General features: G+C 53.1%; 1 protein-coding gene across 3 annotated transcripts in view; it reads right to left on the bottom strand.

Moving 5' to 3' along the window:
• The window catches only part of PFKM (phosphofructokinase, muscle), a 28,921-nt gene that overhangs the window by 6,347 nt on the left and 5,250 nt on the right, over nucleotides 1–17,324 (bottom strand). The window contains exons 1-9 of one of the 3 annotated variants that reach the window (XM_058656100.1): nucleotides 12,178–12,300; nucleotides 9,574–9,666; nucleotides 4,356–4,429; nucleotides 3,715–3,792; nucleotides 1,621–1,810; nucleotides 1,152–1,317; nucleotides 801–845; nucleotides 437–545; nucleotides 253–348 (exon numbers count right to left, since the gene is read on the bottom strand). In XM_058656100.1, coding sequence (XP_058512083.1) covers nucleotides 253–348; nucleotides 437–545; nucleotides 801–845; nucleotides 1,152–1,317; nucleotides 1,621–1,810; nucleotides 3,715–3,792; nucleotides 4,356–4,429; nucleotides 9,574–9,658 — 843 coding nt within the window. In that variant the 5' untranslated portion in view covers nucleotides 9,659–9,666; nucleotides 12,178–12,300. Of the gene's footprint in view, nucleotides 1–252; nucleotides 349–436; nucleotides 546–800; nucleotides 846–1,151; nucleotides 1,318–1,620; nucleotides 1,811–3,714; nucleotides 3,793–4,355; nucleotides 4,430–9,573; nucleotides 9,667–9,783; nucleotides 9,803–12,177; nucleotides 12,301–17,324 lie in introns of those variants that run through there. The other 2 variants (XM_058656099.1, XM_004597847.3) reach the window with 2 other exon arrangements.

Below are 17,324 nucleotides of genomic sequence, written 5' to 3'. Positions count from 1 at the left end.
CGAAGTCAGGGGAGAAGGCAGGTAGGAACCAGGCGAAATGTACGCTGAGTCTCCTTCCCACAACAGTCCAGTGGGGATGAGGAGCAGTGGCTGGGGGAAAGAGAGAACCACCAGAGACGGCAGAGAACACAGAGAACCACCAGGGAGGGTAGGCTGGGACCCAGAGAACCACAGGGAAGGCAGGGGCGGGGGAAAAAAACCACCAGGAACAGAGCCTTGGTGCCAGTGCCCTACTGCTCCCTTCACACTAACATCCTTCACGCCTTCTGAGGTGATGGGCTTCCCATGCCGGTCGATGGCACCCTCAGCCACAATGATGATGTTGAGGCGAGAGCCCCGGTTCCGAGTCTGGTCAGGAACAAGGGAGAGGTGGTGATGAGAAGACCTGTGCACAGGGCGCAGTGATGGGGTGTGAAAGGGATGGCTGTGCCCGTACCTCACTCAGCCGCCGACAAAGGTGATCTTCCCAGTCATCCTCTGGAGGGCACTCAGGAATGAAGACCCAGTCGGCGCCACAGGACAGAGAGGTGACCAGGGCCAGGTACCTGGGACAACAGATGGGCCACTGCACTCACACTCACTGCACATGCAGGTCTCCCACATCCGTACAGCCGAAGCAGGCCTGTGGAGCCTCTGCTTTGTGCTCAGGGCAAAGTCAGAGCACTGGGCTCCTGACATCCCTCTGTGACAGAGCCAAACCCAGCAGAGAGCGTGAGGACAGTGGGGCAGCAGTGATGGGACCCCATGGTAAGCAGATGGGGAAGGGCAGGACCCGCTACCAGGACTAGGCAAGACCTTACCCACAGTGGCGGCCCATCACCTCTAACACGAATGTCCGCTGGTGACTGCAAGAGAGAGACGGACTCACTCACACACCCAGGCCACCCTGCCAAACACTGCAAGACATGCAGGCTGAGTTGTGGAATATCCAGGGACCCTTCTAGGAGACCCTGCTGCAGTCGTCCAGGAGCCACAGGCTGGATAGCAGGCCAGTCAGAACAAACGCTCACAACACTTAGGAACCAGGGCCATTTTTGTGCCCTAGCTAGGCACCACAGGCCAGCCCCAGAAAACTGGCTGCCAGTTACCTTGGCACACATACTTCACTCAAGGAGCCCCAGCTCTATGGCCTGCCCCTAGTTAGTGCCCACCTCTGGGCAGTGGTGGTGATGGCGTCCACAATCTCAATGATACGGTGCAATGCAGAGTCTGTGCCAATGGTCATGTCCGTTCCACAGAAGTCATTGTCAATGGAGCCTACCAGTCCCACGATGTTCAGATAGCTGGACTTGGTGGCCTCCTCAGCTGTAATCTTACCTAATAATGAGAAGCACGCCTGGAGTCAATGCTATGAGGGGCGAGCAGGACCACGGGTGTCGCGAGCAGGGACGGCAGGGCAGGGCCATGGGTGTCGCGAGCAGCGATGGCAGGGCAGGGCCTTGGGTGTCGCAAGCAGGGACAGCAGGGCAGGGCCACAGGTGTCGTGAGCAGGGACAGCAGGGCAGGGCCATGGGTGTTGTGAGCAGGGACGGCAGGGCATGACAGGGAAGGAAGGTGTGTGCACTGACACACATGTGCACACAATCACATGGTCCTGACTCTTCACCATGTCTCTCTCACCTGCCTTCTGGAGGTCACTCAGCAGGTCACTCCACTCAGAACGGAAGGTGTCTGCCCCAGTGAGGCTGCCATCACCACCTATCACACACAGATTGGTGATGCCACGCTTCACCAGGTTATAGGCAGCTCGGAGCCTTCCCTCTCGTTCCCGGAAGTCCTTGCACCGGGCACTTCCGATCACTGTGCCTCCCTTGAAGGAAGAGGTACAAGTCAGCACCCTTTCTAGCAGCCACATCTGGGCTCAACACGCTACCCAATCCTTATCCCTACACAGTGAGTGCCCGGTGGAGGGAGGCCTCCTGCATCCCATCCTGCTCTGCACATCTCAAACACTTGAGACCAAGCCCTGTACTTAGAACCTCAGCTAAGGGTCACCCTCAAGTATGGTCATGGTTGCAGGAGGCACTACTGCTCTTCATATCTCAAAGGCGCTGAGAAGCCCCTGGTGGCCCAAGAGCACTCCAATCTGGGGGCCATGCCTGAGTGGCCAGTGCACGGGGATTCCCAGCTGTCCCTAGCACTCCAGGTGTGTCTCTCTTCAAAGTCTACTTCTCACAACACTAAGAGTCTTCCTGATCAACCATGGTCATGCACATTCAGGGTGGCAGGATGGCCTTTTAGATCTGTCACCAGGGGACAGCAGGCCCAGAGTTGCTCTCTTCAGCCTGCTCCAAGAGCATGGCCTGGAACTTGTACCTTTCAGGTAACCCTGGCCAGGGGGCTCCAGCCTGCCCTGTGCCCCTACCCCCAGCTTCAGGAATCACCATCCTGTGTGCAGACCAAGGGGTTGGGTCTTACAGATGGTGAGGAACACACAACCTGTCTTTCTGCATTGACTCACTATACTTACTGTGGTGCCCTAACTCACGACTCCACCTGTGTTGCTGCAGGTTTCAGGATTTCACTCTGTTTCATGGCTGGAGAGTATTCCAGCATGTCCCTACTACAGTCTTACATGTTCATCTGAAAATGGACACTGTGGGGACTCCAATCTTGCCTACTGGGAACAGTGCTACAATTAACATGGGGGATGGTCTCTGACGTAACAACCTGGTACGTTTTGGATATACATCCATTACTGGGACTGTTGGGTCAGCGACAGTACCAGTTCTAGTTTTCTGAGAACTCCCCATGCTGTCTTTTCCAGTGGTGAACTAGCAATGTGCAAGGATTCTCTTCAGCAGTACTTGTTCCCTTCCATCTTAGTGCAAACAGCCACTCTATCAGTGGTCCATATTTGCATTTCCCTGACAGCCAGTCAAATGGAGCATGTCTACACGTATCTGCTGACCATCTGTCTTTTTTTGAGAAATGAATACAGAGGAACTGTAAGACCAATCCAGGTAAGAAATGGGTGGAGATCCTGCTCCTTTCCTCTGAGCCCTTGGGACCTGAGGTGTCAGCAGCAGGAACTATCGAACCCCAAGACCTCAGAGGAGAAACAGTTGTGGGCCCAAGGCCCAGCAGGTCAGAGAGGCGATCTCACAGGCCTCCCAACAGCTGGGATGCAGAACTGGGCCACATAGAGCCTTCAACAGCTCTGCTGTCAAGTTCTCCCATGGTCAATCAGGAGTTGAACACAAGACTAAGGTGCCAGGGCAATGCCTCACGGTCAGCTCATCAACGCACAGTTGTGTGTGCCATGCTGCCCACAGTGCTTCACCTTAGAGCTAGGATTGGATGCATCCTTGGTACTCCACCTTACAGCTAGGGTTGCAAGTGGCCAGGACATTCTGAGGACTTTCTGAGCCGTGGAATGGCTCTCTTAGGCCCTCCCTTCCCAGCACACTCTGGTTTCAGGTCTCATCTCTATCACATGAAGATGGTTATGTCTCAGCTGTGCTTTGGCTCCAGGCTGCCACAGGTTATTTTCAGGGTCTGACCTTCCCCACACTCCCAAGTTGGCCCTGCTGACATGGACTCTCTGAGGCTCGCCAGTGACCTTTCTGTAAGGAGCAGGCCATCCTGTGACTCCTCCAGGGAGCCAGAGTGCTGTTTGCAAAACCAAGGCGTAAAGGGCAAGCCCAAGCACCTCTCATGTCCTCTCCAGCCACATGACAGGGACTGAGCAGGACAGGCACTGCCCGGACCTACCAGCTGCAGCATCATGGAGACACTCTCCCAGGTGGCCTCCCGAATGTGATCTCCACCATCCACCAGACCCTGGTAGCCCTGTGGGATACAACATCCGTAAGCTTGGACTGGCTGGCCCTGAGTTCTTGGGCCAAGATGCTGTCACTGAGAGGAGACCCTGCCCCAGAAAAGCAACGAACCTACTCCCCCAGTACCATGGTGGTGCGCAGATTCTCAGAAACACAGCCTAGGGAAGGCAGAGGCAGCCCTCCAACATCCTGCTCCAGTTTCTTCCATTTAATTACTTCCAGTTCCTCTCATGTTTGCATAATCTTATTCCCCAAAGAGAGGAAAGAAATGAGACTTGGACAGGCAGAAGTATAGGGCCTCAGAGGACGGGGAGAAAGAGGAGGTGGGGAGGTAGCCCTGGCAATGGTGCTGCCTAGCCTGGCCAGGGGCTTTAGCCCTGCACATGCTACGCTTGCCACACATGTCCACCCACCACAGCTGCTCCCCCTCCTTGCTCACTCCTCCTCCCTATAAGCAGAACAGGATGCACAGGACTGTTTTGTGGGTCCTGGAGCCTTGCATCAGCCCTGGGGAGGTGGATGTGTCAGAACTGGAGGACAGAGGAAGGACATGCAGCAAGGCAGGGAACTGACCTCATGAACAAAGAAGACCCGGGCTCCAGTGAAGATGCCAACTCGAACCACAGCCCGTACGGCAGCATTCATACCTGCAGGGGCAGTCAGGAGAGGTCACAGCTGTTGTGGACACGACACGCTGAGTCCAGAACCTTCGCTCTGCCTGTCTCCTCACAGCTGCATTCCACGTTGAGGGAACACCAGCTCCCACAGCCTAAACTGCTGCCTTTCTGTCAGGACAGCCCAAGGGGTAAAAGACGACAGCAGCAGCATGCATCTCCCGAGTGTAAATCGTGGGACAGACCTGTCGATGGCCTGTCAGACACCCCTCACTCACCCCTGAGGCCCCCAGAGGCCCAGGTCCTGCAGCTACAGTTATTGGGGTGCTGCACTGGCTGCAGAAGGGCCCCACCAACTGCTGTGCTGAGCCCACCCATCTCCACCCGCTGTGCTGAGCCCGTGTGAGGGCTCTCCTTGTGCTCTGCCTCAAGTGCAGACACTGAATTGGCTGGGCTTGGCAGGGAAGAGGCAGGTCTCTAGGAGCAGCAGGTCAGTCTGTTCCTGGGAGGTGGGCTCTGAAGGCCATGTCTATGGCCTTCTGGTGTTACATTTTGACTAGGGAGTCTTCCATCACAGCTACTGCCTAAAATAGAGTTAATGGCGGCTCTACTTCCTCACTTGCCTGCCTTCTCCTAGGGCTCTGTGGAGAAGACAGCTCCAGGGAACTTGAAATTTGTACCGCATATCACTATCTCTGCTCCCATTGGTAGGAAAAGTAAGGACGACATGGACGTTGTTCCCCTCACACACATGAGTTCTGTCCCTTCCATGGAAGCTAATAGTGGCCAGGATCTCCCAGGCCAAGGCCACTGCTACAGAGTGGGTTGTCCCTAGGAAAGCTCTGCCTCAATGGACATGAGAAGCATCCCTGTCCACCTCGCACAGGCGGGCTGACACTCACAAGGAACCAACTTCCAGCTACCCCACGGCACAGGTCTGTGTCCATCAAAGGTAAACTCCTATGGTTTTCACCCTGCCTACAGTGCAGACCCTAAGCTACCAGAGACCACTGGGTACTCCATGCTATCTGAAAACGTCTGTTCCTAGGGGCAGGCTGAAAAGGCGGACTGCAACTCACACTGCAGGTGTGAAGTGTTGGGTGAGGACTCATCGAACACCTGCCATGCCAGGGACTAGAGAGACCAGGGAGCAGGGAAGTGAAGTGCCTGGCCAATGCAGTGGTGACAGGGCTCAAGGCGCAGAAAACATGTCACACAGTGCAAGGTGTCACAGCAGACAGTCCACGTGCAGCAGGACACAGTGAGGATGCTGTGCTTGCCAGAGGGAAGTTGCAGAGGAGGCAGTACTGTCCAGCGCCCCTGGAGCAATCCGCTTTAAATCCCTCAGTCAGAAAAGGGTCTCCACAGACTTGACCAGCCTGCGGTGCATACTGGCAAGCATGGGAACCAGGGTAGCGGGCAGAACAGGTGGGGGTTATGGGGAGTCGCCCCAACTAGGCCGCAGCTCCAACCGGTTTGTGTGAGGACCGAGTATGAAGTAGGCAGGATCGAACTGGACTACAACACCCGCTGGTTCACGAGGAAGACAGGGCTGGAAACAGAACAAACCCAGCAATCCCAACGACCAGCAAGTGCATAAGCTGATTGGTGTGACGGACGGTATCGGACTCTGTACTAGCAAACTTGCGCAAGAATCAGGCCTGAGATCATCTCAGATGAAGTTTCTTTGGAGATCCCTCCAACTGAACTGTTGATCTTAGAACCCCAACCATGAAGAGACTGTCAGCCAGTGGATTCTGAATAGGGTTCATTGTGATTGGAACGGAGACATTGGCAGCAGTCCAGAACTGATGAACTATCAAAACTGTATGAGCAGGACCCTCAGAGCACGCCTCCCATTGGGGATCTGGGATGGGTGGGAGGCTGGGTGGGGCTTTTCCCTTTATTTTTTTCCCTGACCCCAGATACAGGGAAAAATGATATTGGTGTGGAAACAATGGTATTACCCACTTTCACCCTGTAGCTCTTGACCCTTTGTTCCCTAATCAACTAAATAAGATTATTAAAAATAATTTTTTAAAAAAAAGGTTCTCCAGACAAGAGAAGGTTGTTCACTGTTATGAAGAGCAAACCACAAGGCAGAGGCTGTGGGGATGTGAGACCACATAGCCCATAGGCACCATGCAAAAGTGTGGCTTTCACTCACCTGCCTTGACTTCATAGGGAACCCAGGAGCCCCATGGAATCACAAACACTTTTGGGAGAGGGTGATATGTGGGAAGTGGGGTGGCACTACAGCCAGGATGGATGCCCCAGAAACACCAACCAAAGGGTTTCAGGAAGGATGCCAATAAGGGGCAGTGAGAGTGACACTGGGAAACAGGGCCAAGCAAGGTCCTGGAAGCCAACAAGGGACAATCTGAAAAGGCGGGAGCCACCCCCAAAGTCCCTGTTGGCTGAGTATGACACCAGGTCCCAGCACATCTACAAATCTGGGTCAGCATACCGCAGGGAAAGTAAGCTAAACCAGAACCCTACAAAGCTCTATGGTGAAAGATGGAACATTCAGAGCCTACAAGTAGCTCCCCACGCTTCAAGATGGCCAGCCACAGGTGAGAACAACTGCAGCCCTGCAGGGTTCTCCACTGACACCCAGAGCTCTGCACTTGTGCCCTGGGAACCTCAGGAGAAATGGTAGCCGCTGGCTCCCAGACCAAGCCAGAGGAAGCACATAGCTGGAGGCCTGAGGGCCCACCATGGGAAGGGCAAGCAGAACAAGTGAGGCACTGCCTCCATTCTGTTCCCTCCCCTTCTCACCACGTAAATGCTGCCGCCTCCAGGGGCTGAGCATCCCGGCTCCTGCCCAGATTTCACAGCTCAGGGCCCCTTCCAGGCCCCACACCTGGGTCTGAAAGTCCCAGGCCAGGCTGTGGAGATGGCTCATCCTGGGACTCCTATCCCAGTTCACTGGCTGGCTCTGGCCCCAAGCCAGTCCTGGCCAGACTCTTCCTGGCTGTTCCATGTTGCCCTAAATAGCCTTCCAGAAGCAGCTGCCTGACTTGTTAACAGAAAATACTGGATAAGATTGCAGGCTCCGTTTAGGGCTGTCATGGGGAACATCACAAGTGCTGAGCTTGGTCTCTAGTTACAACCTAAACAGGCTGTGGGGAGGGAGGGCGGGGGATAGGGGTGGACATGGTCCCCAGGAGAGAGACCAAAACAACTCTATATGACTTGGTCACCACGTCTTCTGTTTTGCTGAAAGCTGACGCTGTAGTTCCTTTCTAAGTTAGATCAGAACTATGAACAGTAGACAAACTAGATGTGAACTGTACTGTGTATGTGCCATGGCCCTGTGCACCTGCCTCAGCTCAGTCTGGAGGATGAGGTTGCTCCCAAGGGTAGCTCTGCTTGGGGTTAGTCACAACCCTGGTTTCCCTGGAATTTCACCTTCTGGCCCCCCTCAGGGCTCTATGTCCCGGGACTCAGAGGTGGGGTGTCCTGCTGGAAGCCTATCCCCATGGCCCTAACAGGTCTCTGAGCTCCAGGTCAGAAGCAGGATGCTCTGTCTCTCTCGGACTTGTGTGTCTCCCCATTTCTCAAAGAGTTCCTGCCCTCCACCTCACAAGTGTGAGTCCCTGTGCAATTCACAGCAGACTCTCCACCCCCACCCCCAACTCAGATGACCTGCCATCTGAGAGAGGCCACAGGCACCACACCAGAGTTCAGCAGCAGAGAGAGAGAAAACCAATGAGGGCCAGGTCAGCATCTCCCTGGCCTCCACAGGATTCTGCATTCTGACTGCATACCTGTCCTTCAGGTACTTCACAATTAGAATCAACACAACTTTGTTCTAAAAGTACGCTGCGAGTCAAGTTTCACTGAAAAGCCCGCAAGAAGGAGCCTAACAGCAAGGACAGCATGTGACTTGCCTCATTAGTCCCACATTTACTGAGTGCCCACCAGGTTCTGGCGACTGCTCACAGATCTTCCCTGAATGCAGAGTTCAGTTTCTTACCACTCTCTTCTCCATGAAGATTTCCTTGATGAATCCAACCAGGCCCTACCACTTCATTACACATAAGATACAAAAGTGGATTCCATTGGCTAGTACAAGCTTGCTTATTTCTGTTTACGTGCCTTTTTGTTTTTTAAGCCTTATTCTATTTAATTGAAAGGTAGAGTTACAGAGAGAGAGCAAAAGAGAGAAAAAGAAGGAGATCGTGATCTTCCATCCAAAGGTTCACTCCCCAAATGGCCAGGGCTGGGCAAGGCCAAAATCAGGAGTTTCAGCCAGGTCTCCCACATAGGTTCAGAGGCTCAAAAACATGGGCCATCATCCGCTGCCCTCTTTGACCATTAGCAGGGAGCCGGAATAGTAGCAGAAGAGCCCGAACGTAACCTGCTCCCACATGGAGGCCAGAATTGCAGGCAGCAGCTTTACCTATCACATCACAATGCCAGCCCCACTTATGCGCCTTAGATAAGCAATCTAGTGACATGTGACCTTTCCACATTAAACTCGAAGTCCCCAAAAGGAATCAACTTCTTATCAATGTATGTGATGGGGTTGTATGCAGAACAGCTCAGGGCTGCAATACCTGGGCCTGATCAGCAGAAGCCCCTGCCTCCCTCTCTTGTCCAGGACCACTTCCACATCTCTGCAGCCCTTTCACAGAGACCTCGGGCCCTCTCCAGTGTGCTAAGAACTTGAGTACATGGTGAGAATACAGACACTTCACTTTTCCTACAGCTCGAGGTTTCCTGCCCACGGCCCAGGGAAGGGCACTCTTGGCTGTTTCCTGCCCCAGCTCTGGAGAATCTGCACTGTTTCCCTGCTGCTGCCACAATCTGCTCTCCAGAAAACAGACACCCCAACCAACTCTGGCAAGCACAGAAATCCCCGCCTCACCAAGGATGAATCCTGGGTCTGCTCTCTTCCCTACCCATCCTGAAGCACTTGGAGAGAATCCAACCACACCTTCTCAGCAGTTTTACCTCTATTTCCTCCCCCAATGTGGCACTCATGGCCCAACATGGCTCCAAGTCTTCAGAGAAACTTGGAAGGAATTTTTGCATAAGTAAAAGTAGAGTAAACAAAACCCAAATGAACCAGGGGTCTTGGACAAAAACAGATGTGCAGGGAAGCCCAGGACTCCATGCAGTTCCAGAGAGACACAAGCAGACTTACAGCTGTGTCCTGTCCGCATTCTTACCTTGGGCATCCCCACCAGAGGTTAGTACGGCGATGGCTTTGCCGACGCCCAGGGTTTTGGCCGCATGGTGCTCTTCGTGGGTCATGATCCACTCTAGAACACAAAACAACAGGCAGTTAGGACACAGCTGGGTCCAAGTGCTGCTAGCTCAAGCAATGGCTCCGTCACACTAGCTGGAGGTAGCACAGGCAGGCTCTCCCACTACCCTACCACTGCCAAGGCAGCCTGCGAGCTCTGGGCGTCTTCCAGGGGCAGCCACACCCCACAGAGAACCACAGCTGAAATGCCACAGTAATCAAGCCCAGTACTCAAAAGTCCTGGTTAATCCCTCCCCGATCCCTCCCTCCCCAATTGGAACCTATTTGCAGAATAAGGTAAGGTCAGGGAGAAGGGCAGGGAACAACAGAGGAGAGAACCCTCATCAATGGGGGGCAGTGAGGAGGACCCACCAGGACCAGAGTGCAGAGGCAGAAAACCAAGTGCAGCCAGGGTTTCAGGTGACAGTGGGGTTGGAGGTCATCAAGGCACAATGGGGACCACTGGGGACTACCAGCCTTCCCCATGCCCCTCACATTGCAAACTACTGAATGTAACACACATCCCTGCCCCAGATGCATGGACACACACACACGACAGGGGAACACCTACTGTTGCTGGACCCGAGACACTCTTCCAAGTACATTCAATGACAGGGCATCCAAGCAAACACCTGCTGGTTTTTCACTTCTTTTCTTCCTCTCAGAACCAAAACTGCCACCAAACCCACAGTCCTCTTGCAACAATGTCTCCCCAGCCACCATCCCACTGCCATCCTCCTGAACTGCTCACTGCAGAGCTACTCTCTCTCTGCCAAGTTCCCTTCACCATACATATAATAAACATATATATACATTATATATATATATATATATATATATATATATATATATATATATATATATATATAAACTTATTTGAAGGCAGAGAGAGAGAATCTTCCATCCATTAGTTCACTCCCAAATGGCAACAATGGCCAATGCCAGGGGCTTCATCCACATCTCCCACATGGGTGGCAAAGGGCAAAGCACTTGGATCAGCTTTTGCTGCCTTCCTGGGCACATGAGCAAGAACCTGGTTTAGAACCAGAGCAGCTGAGACTTCAACCAGCATTCCAGTGTGGAATGCCAGGTTCGTAAGCAGCTTAACTTGCTGCACTACAATGCCTGCCCTCTGAGGCTTCAACGTAGATGGATTAATACACATGAGCAGGAGCCGTAAAGGAAGTTCATGTTTCCCCTCCGCATCCACACCCACTTCAGGGCAACTGCTTAAGACACGGTCACATGGCACACACATCCACACACAGACTGTAAAGACAACCCCGGCCTGCAGCACTGACAGATTAAGGTCACCAGCTGTGGGGCACTTCCACCTGCCTCATGTACACCTCTACACTGTCCAGGAGGCTCTCCCTGCCCTTTCTACAGTCTGCACCCACCCAGCCAGGGAAGGCCAGGCCTCATGCACCTTGCTAACCAGAATGCCTTCACCAACACTCAGCATCCAGAACCATGTCCTTCACCTACCTGACTCACTTCATACCTGATGTAGTGTGTTACCTGTTGCTTACCCACTGACAAGAGTCTGGGCTAGACTGGGATAGTCTGTGGCAGCCTGGGGGCAGCAAAGGACTTGGCAACAGGGGGAAGTCAGAGTCCAGCCTACCCACAGGGACTCACATGGACGGAAGGATAAGCTGTGGGCTACATCAGCTGAACACAGCCTCCACAGAGCCTGCTTCACCCCCCACCTGCGCCCCACTCCAACCAGAGTCCCAACATTCTGCAGGTTACAGGCCACTAGACAACAGTTCAAAGTGTGAGGAATGCAGGTGGAATTGAAGACAGGCTTGGACAGATACACCTGGACTCCAGGACCTGGGCAAGCCAAGTGACAAATCCTGGAAGGGTAGCCACACAGAGAGCTGCTGAGGAACTCGGAAGGGAGCCGCCTGATTCCGCCTCCCCCCCTCCTCTGTCCTCTCCTTGCACAGCACTCCCAGGCTCCCTCAAGGACAGGTCATCAGGGCAGAGGCCCGCTGAGTTCTTAGCTAGGCAGAAAGCGCAATGAGCAGCTCCACTTTCCTCCGGAATCTCTGCAGGGCGGCGGCTCGGGACACCGGACCACGGCAGACCCACTCCATCCACATGTGCGGACATGACATACACATGAGGAGGGACACACATGGAGCGAGCCCACATCCCATGGGTCCAAAAACCCGTGCATGCGCGCACACCTCAGTCCCCACAACCCACGCAATGTGGACAGAGACCCACGCATGCGGACAAACACGAGTCCCGCAACCCATGCGTGGGAGCTGCAGGAACACACGCACACACGCATAAGCAGAGCCACTGGGCCCAAGCCAGGTTTGGGGGCCTGTGGGGGCAACTCGGCCACAGGGCCTCCCTCCTAGTCCGGTCGCAGGATGAGGCAGTGCAAGGCTGCCAGGGACAGGGGTCCCTGAGCGCGGCCCCACCCTGCGGTACTCTGGAGAGCCTGCCTTCCCCCGCACGGCCACCTCCCCAGGCTCTCTGCCTTCCTCTTGGACCCGGTCCTGCTCACCGAAAGCTGAGCTCCTGCTCAGTCGCGGCTTCTCCCCGAGCTCTCGGCCTGGGTACCCGCAGCGCGTCCGGGGGGGAGGGGCGCCAGCAGGCGCGGGGCGGGGCCGCGAACCCAGAGGCGAGGGAGGCTCCGCCCCGGCACTGCGGAGCCCCTGGCACGCGCTCCGCCACCCGGACACCCGGACACGGAGTTTCGTGCTGGTCCTGCTCTGGGCGCCAACAACAGTCTACCCCGACCCTGCCTCTGGCTCACTGTTGTTCCTGCACCTGCACATTCTGCCCGCAAACACTAAGAATGCAACTGACTTGAAGACAGACACCGGTTGATGACGGCGGAGTAAAAGCGTCCATGGCTGGAGTGTCGGGGAGAGGAATCCAATCCCCCACACCTCGCCAGCACCCGTTTTCAGAGCAGGAGGTCCAACTCTGGCTACTTTGCTTCCAATTCAGTTTCCTGTTAATGTGCGTCTGGTAAGACAGTGGAAGATGGCCACGTACTTGAGACCCTGTCATCCACGCCAGGGAGACACTCAGAGGTCTCAGCGCCTGGCTTTTAGCTGATGCCGCCATTTGAAAAATGAACCAGCGAATGGAAGTTCTCTCTTCCTTTCTTTGCCTCTACCACTGTCTTCCAAATAAATAAAGTCTTAAAAGCAAAACAAACAAACAAAAAAACTTCTGTACTGCAAAAAAATGCACTTAAGTAAAAAAGTAATCCTCAGAATGGGAGAAAATATTTGCAAATCGTCTATCATGTAGGGGACTGGAATCCAAAATATGTGAGGAACTCTTGCAACTCAGTGACAGGAAAAAATGGACCAACTAAAAATGGGCAAAATATCTAAAAAGAATATGTGTTACAAATAAACATACACAAATGCATTCAACAATATTTATCATGAGGAAACTGCAAATTAGAACAGCTTGGTTCTATTATTTGCCTATCAGAATAATAAGAATACCACAGGCCGTTGTGGAGCAATTCACTGAATGCTGATTGGAGCACACTGGCCCAGCCACAGGAAGCTAGCAGAGGATTTCTTAGAAACCTAGACACAGCCTTACCCATGATCCAGCAATGGTACTGCTAAGTATTACTCAGATAAGCTTAGGAGTACAACTGGGCTGATGTGATGACCCAATGGCTAAATCCTCACCTTGAACACACCGGGTTCCCATATGGGTGTCAGTTCATGTCCCAGTTGCCCCACTTCCTATCCGGCTCCCATGGCCTGGGAAAGCAATAGAGGATGGCCTGTACCCATGTGGGAGACCCAGAAGAAGCCTCTGTCTCCTGGCTTCACATTGGCTCAGTTCCAGCCAATATAGTCACTTGGGGAGTGAACCAGCGGATGGAAGATCTTTGTTTCTCCTTCTCTCTGTAAATCTGCCTTTCCAATAAAAATAAATAAATCTTTTTAAAAAAAGTACACCACACCAAAACCCACCTGCATATGGAAGCTTATACAGCTGCATGGGTAAAACTGGGAAAAATCAAAGCATCCTTTGAAAGGTGAATAAACATCTATACAAACAATGAAAAGAAATGATCTACTAAACAATGAGCAGATACAGAAGAATCTTAGTGGCATACTGCTTCGAGAATGTCAGCTTGTGCATAGCTGTAGCCTCACAGCTGGCTCTGTGACATAATAGGCTAATCCTCCTTCTGCAACACTGGCATCCCACATGGGGGCTGCTGGTCTGAATCCCATCTTTTCCACGCTGATCCCACTCCCTGAATATGGCCTGGAAAAGCAGCAGAGGATGACTCAAGTGCTTAACCCCCTGCAGCCATGTTATGGGTACGGTCCTCATTATAATCATCGTATGCTGATGTGGTGCATCTGTTACAGTGGATGAGCCAATGCTGTCACAACTTAGGCTGAGTCCAGAGTCTCCATCAGTGTCTACTCTCTCTGTTGGAGGTTCCTGTGACTTTTGACAAGTGAATAATATCATGTATCTGTAGTTTTATGAACCTAACAGTTTCCATGTCCCTTCCATTCCTCCCTCATTCTCTGTGCCAAGCCCAAGGTACTACTGCTCTTTTTACTGCCTTTTGCAGAATGCTGTGCGGTAGCTGTTTTTATTTGAAAGGCAGATTTTACAGAAAGAAGAGAGGGAGAGAGAGATTTTGTGTCTGCTGGTCCTCTTCTCATATGGCTACAAAAGCTGGAGCTGGGCCAGTCTGAAGCCAGGAGCCAGGAACCTCTTCCAGGTTGCCCACATGGGTACAAGCACTTGGGCCTTCATCTATTGCTTTCCCAGACCACGAGCAAGCAGCAGGATGAGAAGTGGAGTAGCCAGGACATGAACTGATGCCCACAGGGGATGCTGGCATTGCCAGGCAGAGGAGTAGCCTGTTACGCCACCTACTGGCCCCTAACTGCTTTTTGAATTTACTGATCTGAGAGTGCCCTGATGGAAATGTTTAACAGCTGAGCAGTTCAAGAGGGAATCTGCCCAGCTCCTGCTCCTGGGGAGGTGAACAGCCTGCTGTGGATCAAGGTGTGGGTGCATGAAGCCTGCACCTGCAGGCAGGGTGGTGACTGAGGAAAGGGCGTGAGGATTGCCACAGGCCAGGGAACCTAAGCATGGCAGAGCGGGACAAGCACAGGTCAGCAGAGCAAAGCAGCAGTCCTGGCAAAGGAGACGGCACCCACGCCACGCTAGCAGGGCCTGGTCATCCAGATGGCCTTCACAGCTGCACTGGTCAACAGGCTGAGTGATTCTGTGCCCTTCCCCATGTTACACACACACATAGCAAGGGGGTGACACGTCCTGGGGCGGTCAGCCTCTCACCAGGGTTGATGAATGTTCCAAGGACCAAAACACAGGAACTAACCATAATACTGCTAGGGAACTTAACTTCATCCAAGCTATACTCAGCTTTCATCTGTTGCTGAGGTTGGTAGCAAAAATCTGGAACTTAGGGTACCTGGCCCTGGCATGGAAAGAGGGAAGGAGAGGCCCAAATGCTCAAGAGGACAGCTGGCACAGGGCTGAGAGGTTTCAAGTGTGCCATCTCCTCTACCTGCACTGGCCAGGCACTGGTCTCCCTACCTGCAGCCACGTACTGAATGCCTAACTCCCAGGTAGCAGGGTTGGCAGACTGACAACCAGGTTCCTGCCACAAGGCTGCTGCTCATTAGAACCTTGTCAGAGGCCATGCTCAAGGGGCTGCTCCAGTTTGAATTACAGCCTCCAAAACTGTGAGACACCAAAAGCCCCACCTTGATAAATATTTAAGAGGGGGGGTGGGGGTGGTGCAACACCCAGTAGTTAAAGCCTCACCTTGCATGCACTGGTATCACATATGGGCTCCAGTTTGTGTCCTGGCTGCTCTAATTCCCAACCAGCTCCCTGCTTGTAGCCTGGGAAAGCAGTACAGGATGGCCCAATGCCTTGGGACCCTGCACCACATGGCAGACCCGGAGGAAGCTCCTGGTTCCTGGCTTCAGATTGGCTCAAGCTTTGGCTGTTGCAGCCACTTGAGAGGGTGGGTGTTATTCCTAGTGGTTATGAAGTCCAGGCCCCATGTTGGGATGCCTGGGGTGCCTGGATTTGCCACCTGGCTGTGGCTCCGGACTCGTGTCCTGCCAATGTGGATCCTGGGAGGCAGTGGGGACAACTCAAGTGACTGGATTCTGGCCACTCAGGGGAAATTTGGATTAAGCTCCTAGCTCCTGGCTTCAGCCCCATATACCCTTACATGGCAGGCATCTGGGACATGGACCATCAGGTGGGAGTGCAGGAGTGCTCTCACTCTCCTCAAATTAAATATACATGCACACACATTTTAAATAGAGAAATACTATTTTTGAAACTTATTTATTTGAAAGGCAGAGAGAATATTTTCCATCTGTCTGCTGGTTTGCACTCCTCCAATGGCCACAACAGCAAAGGGTAGGCAAGAGTGAAACGAGGAGCCAGGAACTCTACCCAGTTCTCCCACATGGGTGGCAGGGGCCCAGGAAGTGGGATCGTGGGTATGTGAGCAGAAGCTGGACTGGAAGTGGAACAGCTGGGACTTCAACCAGCACTCACACGTCAGATATCCAATTCCTGTCCCACCTCTTTGCTTTACAAGCTACCCTGCCTCAGGTATTTGTTACAGACTGATACCCCAGGTAATGCTATGTTCCCAGGGAGAACTAAGCAAGACCTCACCCCAGCCCCAGCTATGAGGCAGGTTCTCTGCATGACCCTCAATCTACATGATGGTGGTTCAGAAGGCCCTGGTGTGCCTTCTGGGGCTCGCCAGGGGTCAAACAACTGTTACAGTACTGGCATCAAGTTCATATACATGGTAGGGTTAAACATTGTAATGATCTGACCTGGTGTGGTGGCCTAGCGGCTAGTCTCACCTTGTACGCTGGGATCCCATCTGGGCGCAGGTTCATCTCCTGGTAGCCCCGCTTCCCATCCAGCTCCCTGCTTGTGGCCTGGGAAAGCTGTTGAGGATGGCCCAAAGCCTTGGAACCCTGCATCCATGTGGGAGACCCAGAAGAAGCTCCTGGCTCCAGATCAGCTCAGTTCTGGCCGTTGCAGTCACTTGGGGAGTGAATCATTGGACAGAAAATCTTCCTCTCTGTATATCTGACTTTGCAGTTAAAATAAATAAATCTTGGGCCCGGCACCATGGCCTAGCAGCTAAAGTCCTCACCCTGAGCACCGGGATCCCATATGGGCGCCGGTCCTAATCCCAGATGCTCCACTTCCCATCCAGCTCCCTGCTTGTGGCCTGGGAAAGCAGCCGAGGATGGTCCAAAGCCTTGGGACCCTGCACCCACGTGGGAGACCTGGAGGAGGTTCCTGGCTCCTGGCTCCAGATCGACAGCACTAGCTGTTGCAGTCACTTGGGGAGTGAATCATTGGACGGAAGATCTTCCTCTCTGTCTCTCCTCCTCTCTGTATATCTGACTTTCCAATAAAATAAATATTTAAAAATTAAACAAACAAAAAAAATCAAACAATAAATAAATAAATCTTAAAAAAAAAGAAACATTGTAATGATCACGAAAGCAGGCATCTTGGGGAGAGCCACTGAGGAATTCTAAGCACCTGGTTGCAGGCAATCATTCCACAAGAGGGCCTGGGTTCAAGTTCTCACCCCGTTCCAGATTCATTTCCTGTGATGGCCTT

This window comes from Ochotona princeps, chromosome 27, assembly GCF_030435755.1.
Source record: "Ochotona princeps isolate mOchPri1 chromosome 27, mOchPri1.hap1, whole genome shotgun sequence".
Classification (NCBI taxonomy): domain Eukaryota; kingdom Metazoa; phylum Chordata; class Mammalia; order Lagomorpha; family Ochotonidae; genus Ochotona; species Ochotona princeps.
The sequence above is the reverse complement of the archived record's forward strand: the minus strand, read 5'-3'. Positions and strand labels throughout refer to the sequence as shown.